The sequence below is a fragment of the Convolutriloba macropyga genome, unplaced genomic scaffold (genome assembly GCF_964194025.1).
Source record: "Convolutriloba macropyga unplaced genomic scaffold, txConMacr16.3 SCAFFOLD_5342, whole genome shotgun sequence".
Taxonomy (NCBI): Eukaryota; Metazoa; Xenacoelomorpha; order Acoela; family Convolutidae; genus Convolutriloba; species Convolutriloba macropyga.
The window spans coordinates 1-17,463 of NW_027451811.1; the positions used below are offsets into that span (position 1 = coordinate 1).

Sequence of the window (17,463 nt, forward strand, 5' to 3'; positions counted from 1 at the left end):
TATGTGTGTGTGTGTATCTATGTATATATATATATATATTTCTTTATAATATATATATATATATATATATATATAATATAAAGAAATATGTATATATATATATATATATATATATATATATATATACATAGATACACACCCACATATATATATATAAATCAGATATTTGTACATATTTATATATATATATACACATATATATATATATATATATATACATATATATATATATATATATATATATATATGTATATATATATATATATATATATATATATATATATATATATATATATGTGTATATTAATATATATATATATATATATATATATATATATATACACATATATATATTTTATATATATAGATATATATTAATATATTTATATATATATATATATATATATGTATATATACATATATATATATATATATATATATATATATATATATATATATATATGTATATATATATATATATATCTTTTATCTTTATCAATTATCCATAAGCTTTTTCCCAGAGTTTCTTCAGTCAGAGTTTTCTCTAGCTGTTCCTCAGTCAAAATTTTAAATAGGCCAGGAAGAGAATAATTTTTTAGAAAGAACTCATCATGTAATAAATTTTTGTCCATAAGTTTTGCGATGTCTTTCATGTCGAATTAAAAAATTTTCTTTGAAACAATTTTCCATTATTTGCACTAATGCGCAGAATTTCGAAATTCTCGTCTGGGCCTCTGATCAAGGCATTTTTTCATCTGAGTCAGACGGCTTGATCAAAGTCGGATAGTTTCTAATCGTCGTCTTTTCAATTCATAGTCGCGAAAATTAAATCTGCAAAAATTCAATCTTTTCAAAATTCGAAACGCAAACGCTTTTTATTGGATTTTTTGTGGTCGTTCATTCTAATTTGATTCGAAGTCATTTTTCGTCTGGTTGTCTCATCATGGCCAAATAAGCGTTAGATCAAACTGTTCAAATTTCCAGGTTTTCATGTTTCAACACAGCCAGGGCTGCATGTGCCTACATGAGAATGGGGGTGTATGTTTGTGTAAGTATATGTGTTGTGATCCGGACTGAACGCCAATTTTTAATCAGTTGGCCAAAACTTGTCACGTCTTGAGTAAGTCTTGGCAAAAAAATTCCCAAGTCTTGGATCAGTCACTTGGCGCAACTTTTATTGTTGGTCTGCTTTCGTTTGAAAACAAAAGTAGAAGGCCGCCGCTTACAGTGGCGCGTTTATAAACACTCCAAAGTGAAAAAGTGCACGACAACACGAGCAATTCAACAAAGTTGACTTAATAGAGAACGAAAGAAATTCCAAAGATACCAGTCAAGGCCACTTTTTTTCTGCCCATTGAAAATTTTTTGGTCTTGGTGTGATTATGTCGGACTTTTGAAGTTGGTTTATGCTCAATTGAGAAATAGCTCGGCCAGATTAGCAAACTTACCGTAAAATTTTTTAAAATCAATTTTTCAATTTTGTTTATTCTAATGCATCAATTATAAATACTATCTTCTTAAAACTCTACCTTGCCGAACTTCGCAATAATCAAGACTTGTGAAGTCTTGGTCAAGACTTGACTCAAGACTTGACAAGTATTGATCAAGATTTGACTCAAGAAATCGCAACTCGAGAGCAAGTCTTGACACGTCTTCAATTGTCCTAAGATTTGAGATAAGACATGTTCCGTACTGATTTGCCAGTTCAAGACGTGTAACTCACCGGAAGTTTTGACCAAGACTTGAAATTCGATGCGTGTGTGTGCGTGTAAGTGTGGGGGGTGTGTGTATGTGTATGTTTTTGTTGATATCCACTAAATGCGTGTCTTGCAGCGTCCAATTAGGAGGGTTTTTAACAAGATTTTAAACCGTATAAGGACAATCTAACTTTCTATATTTAGGCCCTCATAAGCACGCCATAGTATCAAGTGAGGAAGTGGCTAGTGTTGACAATGGAACAATTTCTTCACTCAATTTACTCTATTGGTGGACTGTTTCGAGATATGACTCGGTCGAGATCTTGACATCTGGGAATTTCAAGAAAAAAGTTTAACTATTAAATAAATGGAAGTAATCTGAGCCACAGCAATTATTCTGAAACGTAATTCTCTAATTCTAGCAAATCAATGGTTATAGGGGGACCAAAAATATCTTGCAAAAGCTGACTATCTTTTAATTGAGTCGACCTATATACTCATTACAAATTATGCTCATCGACTGATATTGGGTATGAGATTAAGTTGTCTCGGCTGTCTTACTTGGCCTCGAAATTGGCTGGAACTAAAAGTACTGTCCTCGCAACATTGACTTGATCTAAGCTATTGGTTTTTGCCCCCCCCCCCCCCCGTGTGTCAGGACAACTTCTCCATTTTTTTTATTAAACCTATACTACTTACAATTTAGCCGGATCTTTTCATTTTGCCCTAAAGGTATCATACAAAATAGTTCCTTTCGTTAATTACTCCAGATCCGAACTTTTGAAATCGCAAACGCTAAATTTAATCGAAAGAGGAGAGTTGCATCGAAAAACAAGTAAATATTACAATGCTAAGGTTGTCAGTTCCAATTACAACATTATCTGAACGAAAATAGCCTAGATTTTTGAAAACTCTGAAGTAAGACATTTTACCTCAACCTACTTCCTCCCATGGAAAAAAATACTCTCTCTGCTAATTCATTCAGAAATAAGAAAAAAATGGCGGGATTTTTAAGTGTGGTTTAGGTTTAACAATTTTGTGTCCACTTTAACTGGGGACCTCGAGTTAAAGTGGCGCCAAATTGTTATAAGCTAAACCACTCTCAAATATCCCACCAGTTTTTTCCTATTTCAGAATTAGTCGAGACCAATTCTTTCCAGGACAAATGACGCAAAAGAAGATAACTTCTGAGATAGCTTTACCATAGTCGAGGCCTATGTGAAAAGACTGAATAAATACATGAGGGAGGTAATTAGTTTCATGTACTTTATATATATATATATATATATATATATATATATATATACATATATATTTCAAAAGAATATGCATTCTCTTATAAAATTTCATAGGAGAATGTATAATCTTCACAAAATCTTATAAGATCTCACACGATAAAAATTCCGCTGACAAAAAAAGAAGTTTTATCGTATACGATCTGCTAATATGCTTACTTAGAATTTTAATCTTTTAAGGTCTGTCTAGTTGTCTGATAAGATCATGTAAGGAGATGCATATTCTTGTAAGTTCTTACAAGACAATTTTGTAAGAAACTTGTCAGATCTTACACGATAAAATTTCCAGAATACCTGGGGTTATGAAGACCCCCAGTGCCTCGGGAATTCTTATCGTGAAAGATCTGATAAGATGCTGATCAAAAGTTTTTATCGTGTAAGATCTTATCTGGTCTTCTTACACGACAAAAATTCTTACCTACGCAAACTTTAATCGTGTAAAATCTGATAAGATACCTATCGGATCTTATAAGTTAATAGTTTAATTTGCTGAATTGTTACGTTATAAGATCTGATAAGTATCTTATCAGATCTTACACGATAAAAGTTCACGTAGGGCTGAATTTTAATCATGTAAGATATGATAAGACATGTTTTTATGATTTAAGTATAACCGTATAACGTAGTCAAGTTCTTATGAAAGTGAAAAATAATCGGTCAACTAACCAATTTCGAAACAAAAAATGTTTATTGATTCTTTTTTGACGGCAGTATATTTCTGAATCTTAACTAGATACTATGGCTAAACTGAGCAGTCCAAGATATTTTTGGATCTTTTAAAAAAATTACTGCCTGGTTTGATATTTACTGCCTCAGAAAAAGCCCCTAACACTCAAATAATCTTTTTCGCAACATCTTATAATTCTCAAAAGACAATATAGGATAAATTTCTCTTCGTTGCTCTGTCACTTAAGTGTTACAAGCTGTAGCTTTTTGGCTAAGGCTTGAAAGAAACCCTGAATTGTCATTTTATCGAATAAGATCTGATAACAATCTTATCCAAAAGATGAGTCATAGCTTTCCGAATGTTTATCTTACACGATTATATAAGTTTCCTAAAAGATCTTACACGATAATCTTTTTTTGTCAGGCCGTGTAAGATCTTATAAGCAGGATTTGTGTCTTGTAAGATCTGAAAAAAGTGAATTTTTATCGTGTAAGGTCTTATCAGACCTCATAAAATTCTTTTTAATGTCTAAGATCTGATAAATTGTCTTACAAAATCTTAGTCAGGCGACGCATAATCTTATAAGTACTTTTAAGACAATTTTGTAAAAAAATTTGTATGATCTTACACGATAAAAATTCTCAAATGTCTGGGGACGACAAATATAGGCATGTGAATACAATTTGGTTCCAATTTAACTAGCGAATATGAAAACGCTATCTCAAAAGTTATCACTTCTTTCTGCGTCTGTGCTGCGCCTGAGAAAAAAAATAGTTTGAAAGGAAATTGTTACGACTTTGTTGTTCTTCCAGTACGATATGCATTCTCATGTTTTTCACCTTTGAAGTGAAACATTCTAGTTGAAAGTTCAAAGATTCAAGTTACATTTTTAAAATTTGAATACTACTACATAAACCAATCTATGGAACTAGACACTGAGTCCAGATCTCGACTAGATCAAAGATCGTTTCTCAGAAGAGTGTATTGAGCTACTTCGTAAACACAATATGCTGTCACGTGAAATAAACCGAAGATACCCACAGGCGACTCTATTTGATATAGCAGTTAGACAAGGGCCTTTCTCGGGGAGAGAAGAGAAATTCTTTTTGCTACTTGGTTGCAGTGAGGTTAAATCTTCTACTCTCACAAACAAGTTTGAAGACAAGAACGTATTCGAATATAGTCTATTCGATTCAAAACTTTTCTGCATGTTGTTCGCTGATACTGATAGATGCGATTTGTTCTTCATGGACTATATTGGCTTTGAAATTGGGGATAGCGAGGAGAGAAGAATTGAGAAGTACAAACAGCTGGGAGGAAACCTACTTTTCCATGAAAAAATAGAATATGAGGCACTTCAGTTGGGTGTGAATGTGTTGAGGAGATACAATCTCCTTCAATATGAATTCAGCCGGACTAAAGACGGAATGACACTCCTGCAATGGGTTGTATTTATATCAAGGCACAGAATAGGTAAATGAAAAATTTGATACCAGAAAAAGTCTATAAGGAAGGTTTGTCTTGTTTATTATTGTCTCAGCGACGGGAACAAGATACTTGAAAAATAAAGCACAAATAAGGCTCATTGTTTCTTAAAAGGAAAATAATTGCAAATTGGATTCTGGTTCACATTTTTTCATACAAAACAATTTACGGCAGGTTGAGAAATGAGAAAAAATTTTGTATGAAGTAGGTAGCGTGAAAATCTCATCTTCTTCTCAAACATTCTTTGAACTTCTAAAATTTTGATGACAATTAATTTTCTGTTATGGATTAGCGAAGAAAATGCATAACTCGGCTAAGACACGTTGAGCTGGCCTGGACGTTTACAGTAAAGACAGAACAAAAATTTCATTTCTCGAAAAAATGTGAAACAAAAAGAAAAAATGGACAATTTTGTCAGTTGAGCCGCTTTTAAAGTTTAACTAATTGTTATGGGGCTCCTCATGATTCTTCCATCGCTCAGTTAATTAAAATATAGTGTCAATTTGGAAACTACTACGGATGAACATTTCAAGGAACCAATTTACGATTACTTATTATTCCATAGAAAACAATAGAATAATCCTGCAATGTCAGAAAAAAAGATTCGTTGATCGCTACGATACATAAATATAGATTTTTTAAAGTTGTTTTCTGTTACAGTTGGTGTCGGTATCACAACGGAAATGGAACTTTTAGTAAAAACCAACCCTCCTAAAAAACGAAAATCGTCATAGTGGGAAAAATGTTTCGTTGAAATATAAAAAGAAATTTGCCTTCTTTAGGTTTTTAGCATTCTGGAAAACTAGTTACCTTCCTGCAAAAAAAATTATGAGCGCTACCAATTTGTTTCACAATGGCTCAATGGCATAAAAAGTGTTTTTGTAAACATTTCATCACAATTTTCCTGTTGATACAGTTGATAGGTCGCTAATCCTCAAAATACAAGTCCCTGTTAAATTTCTCCCCCGAGAAAAGTTTCATGTTCCTTCTAAAAAATTATGTATCTTCGTTCCTCCCTATCATTTCTAAATTACGCTGCTAAAATATGATATTGTGGTCAACCTCAATGGGCGGCAAACAAACTTTCCATTCTACAATTTGATTTTTGTCATGAAGCAGTGATCGATAAGGGATTGATTAGCTTTGCTGATGCGAGTGGGTGTGTCCACATTTGTTGAGTTAAGTGCCAGACCAGATGTAAAGTTATCAAGTATTTCTTTCTTTTTTTATTGAATTGCTCAATGTTGTAGTCGCCAAATAGAAGAAGATTGTCTGTTAAGGAATATGCATTAGATACTTCAGAACTCAACTCGTTCAAGAAAAATTCGGAAAGATTTTTACTCGAATTGTACGAAATAATCACCAAACATTTATCTTTCAGAGGTTCATTTATTTCGAGCCACATTGATTCAAAAAAATTTGTATTAGCTATCTCAAATTTTTTCTTACGTTTAACATTGAAGTGTCTGGGGATCCAAACTCCAACACCCTCACTTCGCTGGACTCCCGTTGGTGTTGATCGAGCTTTTTGTAAGAAAAGATGATAATTACTAATATTGAAATTAGTGTCCTGTTGCACGGAAATCCGTGTTTCGGTTACTATAATTATAGTTTGCAAATCTAGTTGTTCAAGCAAATTCGAAAGGTCTGCATAATTAATTTGTATGCTGCGCGCATTTATGAGAAAAAATTTCAAACACTTTTAGGATGGATCTAGCACTTTATCGAAAGTCGACAAATTTGATGTATTAAAGGGTCCATAATTTTTTTCAACATCTCCACAACGGAGTAATGTTTTTCTCAAAACCAAATTGCAAAGGAAACGAACAGCTTTAAGGCACAAATTTTTTTCAATCCAGCTGACCATCAATGTGTACACAATAATGTGTATTGAATGTTTTGCTTGAGGTAAACTGCTCCTACTGACTATGAAGTGTTTTTGGAGCAAACTGTCAGAAAAAAAGTTCTACTAAAAATAAAAAAACAAGTTCTGATATCTTTCACATTATTCAACTCGAGCAATATTGCGATAATTTGGAATTTTTCGAGGTTGGATCACCTTATGTGCTGCAGGTAGATTGTTCACGACTATATAGTGACGAATATGACTCACAAGGTTTTTGATTCCATTTATGTTTTGGTGAACCCCGTCATAAGAAATATCATTATGTGTCACAGCATTGTGAAGACATTTAACTTTTGACCACGGATACAGACCATCCGGTTCCAGACATTTAATTTCAAGTTGCTCATTAAACTTTGTAATGGCCTCCTTATTAGTATTTCGACCATAACAGCCGTCCTTGACAGGTGAAATTTTGCAGACACCTACACGGTGTGGTTTCAAATTTTTCATGAACTTATCAACTGTATCTTTCATTTGCATTGCAGCATCTTGCCCAGATAAACCTTTATCGATTGAATAATGTCCAGCGTCGAAAATTTACTTTTGTTTCTATGTTTAAATCTGGAGCAATTAGAGAAAAACCAACAGTTTGCAGTGGCTTCGAAATCTTCCAGCTGATGCATAAACGAAAATCGCATACTCGTCACGGCCGTTCATCGGAAGGCAGACACCATTTCTGCTCAGCTAGTTTTATATTAGCCGATATTTTTCATTTTTTTCCCAAGTTTGTCTTCATGTTTATAAAAGCAGAGACGAAGTAATTGAGTCGTCGTGAAATGCCCAGCAAACTTCTCACTCAAATAAATTTCAGATAAATTTACTGTGAAAAACAAGAGTAAAATCAGGAAGGCTTATTTGATTCCTACTGCTAAATCTCTTTAATCTTTTTTAGCAATAGGCAACGGATTGGAGAAGTCGCACAAAAATTGCAGAAACTCTACTTTCGGATATGAGGTTCCCGTAGTTAAAAAACACATTCCCTGTTTCTGAGGTGACCTTCAAATGCATTTCCTGTAAGAACCCCCCAGAAAAATTGTCGAAATCAACAACAAATCAAAAAATGGCTCTTAAAACTCTTTTTTGAATAGTTTTTTCCTTATCCGTGTTGAAAGATTACTTTCGCTGCATTTTTAAATGTTTTTGATCACAAATTTCTTAACGCGCTATCTATTGGAAAACTGCCAATTAAGAAAACAATTTAAACAATTTTAAACATTTTTTTAGAGAAGCATCTACTGGATTCTGTGAGATTGATAGTGGATGCAGGGTTTCCGGACAATCTTCTTCTCCATGAAAACAGTGACAATGAAAATGTATTGGACATGTCAATTAGACTCGACAAGTCGTTCACAAATAGGAGTCAGTTTCGACATCTTATTGGTTATTTCATTGAGGAGAAGAGATATGTATTCCTGGGACCCAATAATTCCGACAACGAAAAAGTGACAGAGTACGAACAATATTTGAAGGAGATGCAAAAGTGATGTCTCTGCCTCTCAACTCCACCAGAAAAGATAAACTGGACCAATATTGATTTTAGCCGTGACGTTAACATATATATGTAGCACTAAAACATACATTGATAGTTTTACAGAGAACAAACTGTGTAGTTGTAACGACAGTGAGGAACAAAACTGTGAAACGACAGTTTTGTTTCTTATACTCCAAATCCAAATCATTTTATGGGCAAAAGCTGGCAAAAGCAGGATTCGGGCCCGGACGTAAAACCTCTAATGACTTTTAGGGCAAATATGAACGCCTATTTTGTGACGATACATTGATTAAAACGATATCAATGTCTCGATTGGCTATAATCGGCACAATTTCCCCCTTTTATTTTTTAAAGGACTTTAGGATTTTGCTGGCAACAGTAACAACCGCCGCAGTTCTTGATTGATTTCTTTAAATCCTTAATAAATTAAATGATGTAAATTGTAAACAATGTTTTCTCAAGACCCATATCTCATCAGTGAGTGAGAAGTTGAAACAAAACCTCCTGATCCGGATTTTTTTATTGTAACATTTAATTGTAAAATTTTTCCGTGAAATCAGGAGAGTTTTATTCGATTCCTACTGCTGAATCTCATAAATCTCGCTTACCAATACGCAACAGATCGGAGAAGCTGCACAGCAATTGCAAAAACGCTGTTTTCGGAAATATTGTTCCCGTAATTAAAAAAAGACTTTTCCTGATTCTGAGATGACCTTCAAATACGTTTCCTGTAACAACCTCAGGAGAAGTATTGAATTATTTTCAAATTATCCATATCGGTATTATTTATATGAGTAATTGGTATTATTTATATGACCAATTGAGAGTTGATCTAAACAAAGAGGATCGTTAATATGCGTTCGCACATGATATTCCGACCCGAGCTCATCTAGATTTTTAACTTAATTGTCAACCAAAAGAAGAGATAATCGTCAACCAAAAATAGAATTGTCTTAATTGTCAACCAAAAATAGAAGTTTGAGTTAAAAAAATCTTTACATACCCAAACTACTAATTGAATTACATAATGATATGACTCATTACAGCGCTTACAAGATCTGCCATTAAAAAGACTGCGAGAAAAAAAATAAACAACAAAATCAGCAAAAACTAAATTTTTACTGCAAAAACTCAATATCTAAATATAAAAGCAACTATTAACAACGTCAAGATGCAGTCAGATAAAACCTTAGCTACACAAACCTACTTTTTCTCAAGTACAGGGCATATGGGACTTTTCCGTAATGGTACTAGGTAAAAAATCGACAAACAGAAATATTGAGGCAAAAATAAAAAAAAAATCAGCCAACGTTTTCAAAAACGTTTGATTATTCAAACGTCTAAGAAACCTTTAGCCTTCAACGAAACAATTTTTGGATAAATTTACTAAAAAGTCATTACAAAAAGACCTGTTTTTGCTCAGACTAAGCCAAGGAAACGAAATAAAATTGTAGAAAAACTCAAAAACTCAAAAAAAAACAAAAACGAATAGCGAAAACAAAGTATTCAAGCCATTAAACTCATTAGCTTTTATCCGAATTTTGTTTTTCTTATTTCAATTGTATTTTTTTTAATCCTACTAAAATTATACTGGACGCTTAAATCAGTTCACTTGGCACTTATTTGAAAATCATTGGGGTCTGTTAATACGCCAATATGCTAAAAACGGAGAAAGAAACACAAATATTGACCAATCAATATTTATGAAAACGCATATCGTCCACCAAACAAAACATCAGTTACAATATAATATCAATAGACATGTTAATTTTTGAATTACATAGAATTGAACGGGTCCTCTCAGTGATGCGAATATGTTATAAGTAGACTGGAACAACAAAAACCGAAAAATTTTAAAAATATTTGGAAACGAATAATAACAAAAACTAAAGACTATTCCCTATAGACTTATGGCATCGGAAACATCATTCATTCAATTCTCAATTCGAAGCTTATGAGGTCTCTCAGCAATTTACGACTACAAAAAACTTTAAAAAAACAGTCAAAACAGTAAAGTAAAAAAAAATTCCGAGAGTAAACTATCGGAGCCATTGAAAAGTGATTTTTTTTCTGTAAAAGAACCACGAATTTTCCTTTTACCAAAGCAACTTAAATTGCCTCAATCAATTCACCACTACACCAATTGAGACAAAAATTTTAGTTTTAGATTGATTGTACATGAAGTTTTAGTATGTGTTGACATATGTTGCCATATTTTTACTTTTAGATATGTTTTAATTAATGAAAACATATTTCAAATTTGAAAAATAGTTTTATTGTATGTCGACATATGTTAACATAAGAAGTATATCATAAGTGCTATCCGATTAATCAAAACTAAAAATAAAGATAGCATAATTCAAGTGCTTTTTGCAATCAAATACAAAAAGTAACTTGAAAAGTTACTTGAATGCGAAAACTTATCATTCGTTTTGATATTGAATAATTCAATAATTGATAAATTGAGTAATATGAAAAACTTATTATATAATGTTTAATTTTTAATAATTTTTGATTCAAGGTATAATTCGTATAACTCATGCAATTATTTTGTTTTATGCGGAAAAACCACCTGAATTATGCAATTCATTTATTTTAGTTTGTGGCGCCTGGATAGCACTTATTAGACAGCCCCATTGAGGATGGGGCTGTTTATAAGATATGTATCCACTGTTATTGGGAGTCAAGAGATAGGACATTTCACATTACTCAGGTGGTATCTCTAAAGGCAGTAGAACAAAAACATGTTGCAATTTACACAGCTTGGCGAGGTCAGTCTTTTTCAAAGCAGCTAATGCGTTAGATGACTTCTTCATTGAGACCGTTTGTCCAAATACGAGCGGCTGAATGTTGGAATCAATGCACAGACGTGCCTGCTCATTTTGATGCAGGAAAAAGTTCCCTACATTGAAATCTGCGTCTCCATCGAACAGTTTTTTTTTGCACACAAATCACGAATCGGTCCACAGGACCGGAAAATAAGAATTTCTAAAAAATTATGACTCCAAACGAAATGGACAACTTGGTTCATTAAGCAAGACAACGTGATCAAGCTGGAGCGAAAGCGAAATTCTAAACACAGCATTCGAAACTCGACGTTATTGAAAATTTTGTCAATTATTTCTAGCGATCCCATACGCTCATTCAGAACAGAAAGATTTTGAATACATGTACATTTGGCGAAAAATGGTAATAGACTAATATCTGTCTTCAAAAATGTGCACGATCTAGGCAGAAGAATTAAACCCATCTTCAAGAACTCATCGTCAATTCCCGGTTTGAAAATCTCAAAGGAAGTTAAACAAGGAAAACATTTTTTCATAATCAGTGGTAACAGTTCTGCATCATATGTCTTCAAAATGTTGATTTTTAAAACTTTCACAGTAGGTAAAATCGACAATTTTGAGGCGTTAATAACCACCGAAGCGTTTAAACTCCCAACAGATAACTTTTTCAGACAGGTAAAATTACTCAGCGTCTCAATATCCAAGCCTACATTATCTAATAATAAAGACGTTAAATTACAGTAAGATGGAATATTTTCAACGCCAATTTCATGGCCGTTCCAGTAACTGGTCTCACGTTTCAGTTTGGAAACAATTTTGGGAATTGGAACAGGAAAAATTTCCCTCGAGAAAATAACTATGACCTTTGCTCTGTTATCCAATACGACCTTTTCTAACCAAATAAACAGAGTATCGAATCGCTTCTCGTTGCAAGCTCGTCCAGCGTAAACTAACTGCATTTTCTTCACCGATGTGAGACACAATTCTTCGTTTTGTAGAAAAAACGGCAGTAATTCTTCCACCTCTAATAACCCGCATTGAATTGTGAACGATTTTATCTTCCAATTTGTCTCCGATCTCAAGAAATTAAGAAATGTGCAAACATTTTTATTTCTCTGTCCCATAAACAAGTCTCTATGTACAGTAAAAGGCAAGTAGAGCCTCATATCATTAATGACGTCATTCAAAGTTATGAGCAGCATGCACGTAACCTCATGACTTCACGCAATGTTTTGCTACCAAATAACCCACAAGAGTGTGTGGCACTGTTAATTAGTATCTGGCATATAAATTCGAGGAGGATAATTGGTATCATAAACAACGTAACATCTGAATTCATCCTTTGCATTGATGTTGTCATCGTCACCTGCTGAAACCAGAACCCAGGTTGAGGTGCCATCCGGAAGTGACCTCTGATCAGACCAAGTCCAACGCACACGGTGTGTTCCCAGACCAAAATTACAGGGTCTGGCATTTGGTTCGAGTGCACAATAGTATGATCAGAGATCACTTCGGTCTGGGGATGACATGATCAGAGGTCACTTCGGTCTGGGGATGGCATGATCAGAGGTCACTTCGGTCTGGGGATGGTATGATCAGAGGTCATTTCGGTCTGGGGATGGTATGCTCAGAGGTCACTTCAGGATGGGAATGGTCTGATCAGAGAAGGTTTCAAGCGCACATTAGTCTGATCAGAAACCATTGCAAGCGGAATTTTGTTTGATTTTTTTGTTTTATTTTATCGAGCGATGTTGGCTCAGCCAAGAGGCAACAAAAAGCAGCATTATGAGCACAGACACATCTGGAGTCTGATGTCTTTAGTCAGAACCAAAGGGCTCCAGCTGATAGAACATGCTAGTCCCCTTACAGTGAAATTGTGTTTAACTGTAGAAGACGAGCTTCTATGTGGAAAGCTGTCTGAATTCATCCATTGAGTACGAAATGTGCACTAATGTATACTAAAAAAGTTTTTTCTCAGCAGTTAGGTTTTCTTTTCCTTAGCAATAATAATTTAAGAATGGCCTTTTCTTCAGATGAATTTAATAAGTCAAACATCAATTTTTATGAATTGAATGTATTATAACAAAATTCATGCGGTGAGTTGATTTCGAGCGCACAATAGTCTGATCAGGAGTGAGTTTTGAGTGCACAATGGTCTAATCAGAAATGATTCTGAGCGCAAAATCGTCTGGACGATGGTCTGGGTTTGGTCTGGGCCATGGTCGTACAATCGTCTGGACAATGGTCTGATTTTGGTCTGATCAGAGGACCTTTCCGTCTGGAAAGGTCCTTTCCGTCTGGAAAGGTCTGAACAGAAACAGTTTCGAGCGCACCCAGAGCAAACACTGTGTTTCGAGCGCACTTTAGCATGATCAGAGGATACTTTGTTCTGGGATGGTCTGATCAGAGGTTACTTTCGTCTGGCTCGGTCTGATCAGAGGTCACTTCCGGATGGCACCTCAACCTGGGAAATCCTCAAATTTGCAGGTCAACACTCTAAATGGTGTATAAGTAAATTTTTCTGCAGAAGCTGAAGGTGAGGTAGTCTGCAGTTAAAATTTACATTCACAGTTTCATCCCAACGTTGATTATTTGCTCTGTTTTCAGGTTTTTCCAAAATATTTGACAATAAATTCACTGTAATCGTTAAGACGCACACTAAGTAATGGTAAAGTAATGTTTACCTTAACAAGGTTAGTAGTAGTAGTAGTTGTTCAGGCTTCTGCAATGCACGGGTTGAAGCACCCTTATTGATTGTTATAAATGAGATAGTTTCGAAAGAGGGTAACAGTTTTTGCACAGGCAGCAAATTCTCCAAGTGCACATGTCAATTTCTTTAAAACTTCTAAAAAAGAATTTCCAATAAATGTCGCTGATCCGATATTTTATATTTTTGTTGTCTGTAAGGTCTGTGTGTTTGTTGACAATATTATAGAGATAGGCTGTTCTCGACCAGAAATTTTCGTCGCTTTTGAATAATCGTTTTTTCGTAAGTTTGATTTTACATTTCGCGCCTTGTCTCGTCCGATTATTGTTGTTGAAATGTATATACTTTTCTATGACAATGTTGTATTTATTGTTTATGAGATCACATAGGAGTAATAAGCTGTGAAGTTCGAAGTAAAAAGATAGAGGTAGACTTTTCAGTTTGATTAAACGTTCCTTATATGTGAGAGAAGAACCTATTATCCATTTCGTCGCGCTTTTTTGGATTCTTTCAATGAGTACTAGATTGCATTTAGACGGATACCACACTTGACAGGCGTAGGATATAATTGGTACAATGTAACCCTTGTATGCGTTTAATTTAACTTGAGGGAGAGTTCTGTGGTGAAGATTTCTTCTGAGGTACCAAATTGCTTTAAGAGTTTTGGGGGCTCGTGTGCTTGCGTTTTGATGCCAAGTGAGGTTATCACAAACTTGTATTCCGAGATCTTTTTGATGAGACGAGATGTTGACAGTTTCATTTTTTATTGTAAATATCGAATTTTTCTCGAAACAAAGGATCTTGCATTTGTTTTCATGGAGGCGCATTTCGTTGTTATTGCACCATTCATTTAATTTCTGGAGATCAATTTGAAGTTCATGCTTGTTATTAGAGAGCAATTTGTAATCATCTGCATAACCGTAGGTTTGACTCTACTCGATTTTTTTGTGTTAAATCATTTATGTAGACGAGAAAAAGCAGTGGCCCCAGGATTGAACCTTGCCGTATGCCGCTCGTGACGTCACAAAGGCTCGACTTTGAGGTTCCAATGCGAACACGTTGTTTTCTGTCGTCGCAGTAGTTGGCTATTAATCTGAGCGCTTTTCCCCTGATCCCTAATTCCGACAGTTGTGCAACAACGCTGTGGTGGGGTACTGTATCAAACGCCTTCTGGAAATCTAGGTAAAAAACGAAAAGTTCATCATGTGCAATTGAGTCGACTTCGTTGTACAGTTGGTCTAAAAAACATAACATTTGAATAATTGCTGAACGTTGAGGCCGAAAACCAAACTGGGAATTGTGAAGTGGTCCTTCAACGTGTTCATAGAGTTTGTTGAACATAAGTTTCTCGAAGGGATAAGAAGCACAATTTTTAATTAAAAAATTACAAGAGAAAGAAACGTTCCTGAAACCAAATTAACAAGAAATATATTTTCTTTTAACCTTGCCTCGCTAGCAATCTGTGCAGTGCATATCTGAAAAAAATTGATAATTAGATACATTGGGATCAAAATAGTTTTATTATGCTCTAAAATTTGAATTCATTTCGAAAAGACAGTTGCAAATTTTTATAGCAGAAAGAAGTACTGTCTTCAAAAAAGACGTAAGCACTAAAACCTCAAGTTAAAAATTTGAGTCGCTTCCAAACTCTACATTGGATTCAAACGTTTTGTTCGAATTTTTGAGATAATGATTCTGAAAACGTTTGAAGTTCTGGAGAATCAAATAACTGAAGGAATTTGTAAGAAAGGCGTGCTAAACGTTCTAATCAAATTCACAGTACAACGAACTAAAAATCGAAAAGTTTGATTGATTTCGGCCATACTTCTGTTAACTATAATCACTACTAAAATTTTTGGGAAACAGAAAACTGGTTTTTGGCACTACTCTATGCGCTATGTATTTCGTCAAGGCAAAAAAAAATGAAAAAGAAATGCTAGTCGAAAAAAATTTTTAAAATGCTAAAATTCATTGTACATGCGAACTGTATTAAATTTTTTCTATTGTAAACCAAAAAGCTGAATGTGTGAATAATTTGATACAAAACACGAAGTACCCGCAATCAGTGAGAAACAGCACTGACCTGCAAAGTGTTTCAGAAAAAGTCTATTTAAGAGCGTTTTCAGTACGGCGTACGTCACACTACTTAAAGTAAATCAATTTCAAGCGTTTTTTGAGGACGGCGAAGCGTTTTCAGATTTTAAGTTAGGATCTCAAAGTAACTTCCGCAGAATTATGCAACCTGCTGAAAACAAAAAAAAACGTGAAAGTTTTAAGTTGTCCAAAGATACTGGAAGTGGAATTTATGGCTATGTATGTAGGAATTTCTCACATTTTCAATGCTGGCACTGTAGACTTTCGACATTTTAAAATTAGCAAGTTTGTGTTTCGAAAATCGATATTCTCCAAATTTCTCTTAATCATGGGACAAACCTAGTCAAGTTAACATTTTACTTTTCCTTTTGACTTTTGTTTATTTGGAATTCTCGAGGAATCAAAATTTAAAGCTAATTTTAACCCAAGAGTCTTGCAACGGAATGCATAATTCTCGCATTAATCTTGCAGGCCACGTGCACGACTTGGAATCATCTTGCAAAGTTGGTGTAAAATTTGGAATTATTTTTCATTTCTGTTGTTAGGGAAGTTGTTAGAGATGGATGTTAATGGAGATGGGGGATACAAAATACATTAGTGATCAAAACAAACTCCACGAAATGCGCATAATTGACCGACATGTGCAAGTGGATTTCACGTGCAATCTTAATACATTAATTCCGTGGAAAACACTTATGTTCGCTAAATTGGCCTGGACTGAAAAATTTTGAGGAGATTAAGTCAGTCTTGTCCACAAACACGTTTTTGTGAAAACACTGACAGAATTTTGTAACTGTTTTTCACAGGCAAATGTAAGTAGACTTGATGATTCGAGTAATTAGATTTCGCGATTTGCGTTAAAAAGAAATAGGAAATAACCGCCCTCGATTATATAATCAAATTTCAATAAAAGGAAAACGATACCTCATTATTTAGTCATCGATTAAACAGATAGGTGAATTAGACAAAAAAACCGCAGTTAAAGAAACTAAAATTGCCTCCTAACGCTTTGTAAACACCACTGACAAATTTCTGTCAGTGTACGCCATTTTGTATTGTCAGTGTTGTCCAAGAAATGCTCTAAAAGCCTTTCAAGGACAGAAGTGACGGATTAGTTTAAGTGTAGCTGATATTTCCGTAAGTGAATTTCACCGTACCATTAAAGGGAAAGTTGGAACTAAATTAAGGGATCTGTTTTGACCAGCAAAGAAAAGAAGAAATGGTTGTGTTCAGAAGCATCTGCAATTCAGTGGCATATGAACTTGAAAAATTATTTGGCGCCCTTAAAACATAAGCGTAAATGGGTAGATAATAACATGTACACATACGCACAC

General features: G+C 34.3%; 1 protein-coding gene across 2 annotated transcripts; it reads left to right on the plus strand.

Moving 5' to 3' along the window:
• The first annotated feature begins 1,935 nt into the window (after nucleotides 1-1,935).
• On the plus strand, nucleotides 1,936-8,863 carry LOC142356963 (uncharacterized). 2 transcript variants are annotated; one of them, XM_075408700.1, is made up of 3 exons: nucleotides 1,936-2,011; nucleotides 4,635-5,132; nucleotides 8,275-8,863. In XM_075408700.1, exons 2-3 carry the CDS (start codon nucleotides 4,667-4,669, stop codon nucleotides 8,532-8,534), a joined length of 726 nt encoding a protein of 241 aa, XP_075264815.1. In that variant the 5' UTR covers nucleotides 1,936-2,011; nucleotides 4,635-4,666; the 3' UTR covers nucleotides 8,535-8,863. The 2 variants fall into 2 exon arrangements, with proteins under 2 accessions (XP_075264815.1, XP_075264814.1); XM_075408699.1 differs by having other exon boundaries at nucleotides 1,950-2,011; nucleotides 4,616-5,132.
• The last annotated feature ends 8,600 nt before the right edge of the window (nucleotides 8,864-17,463 follow it).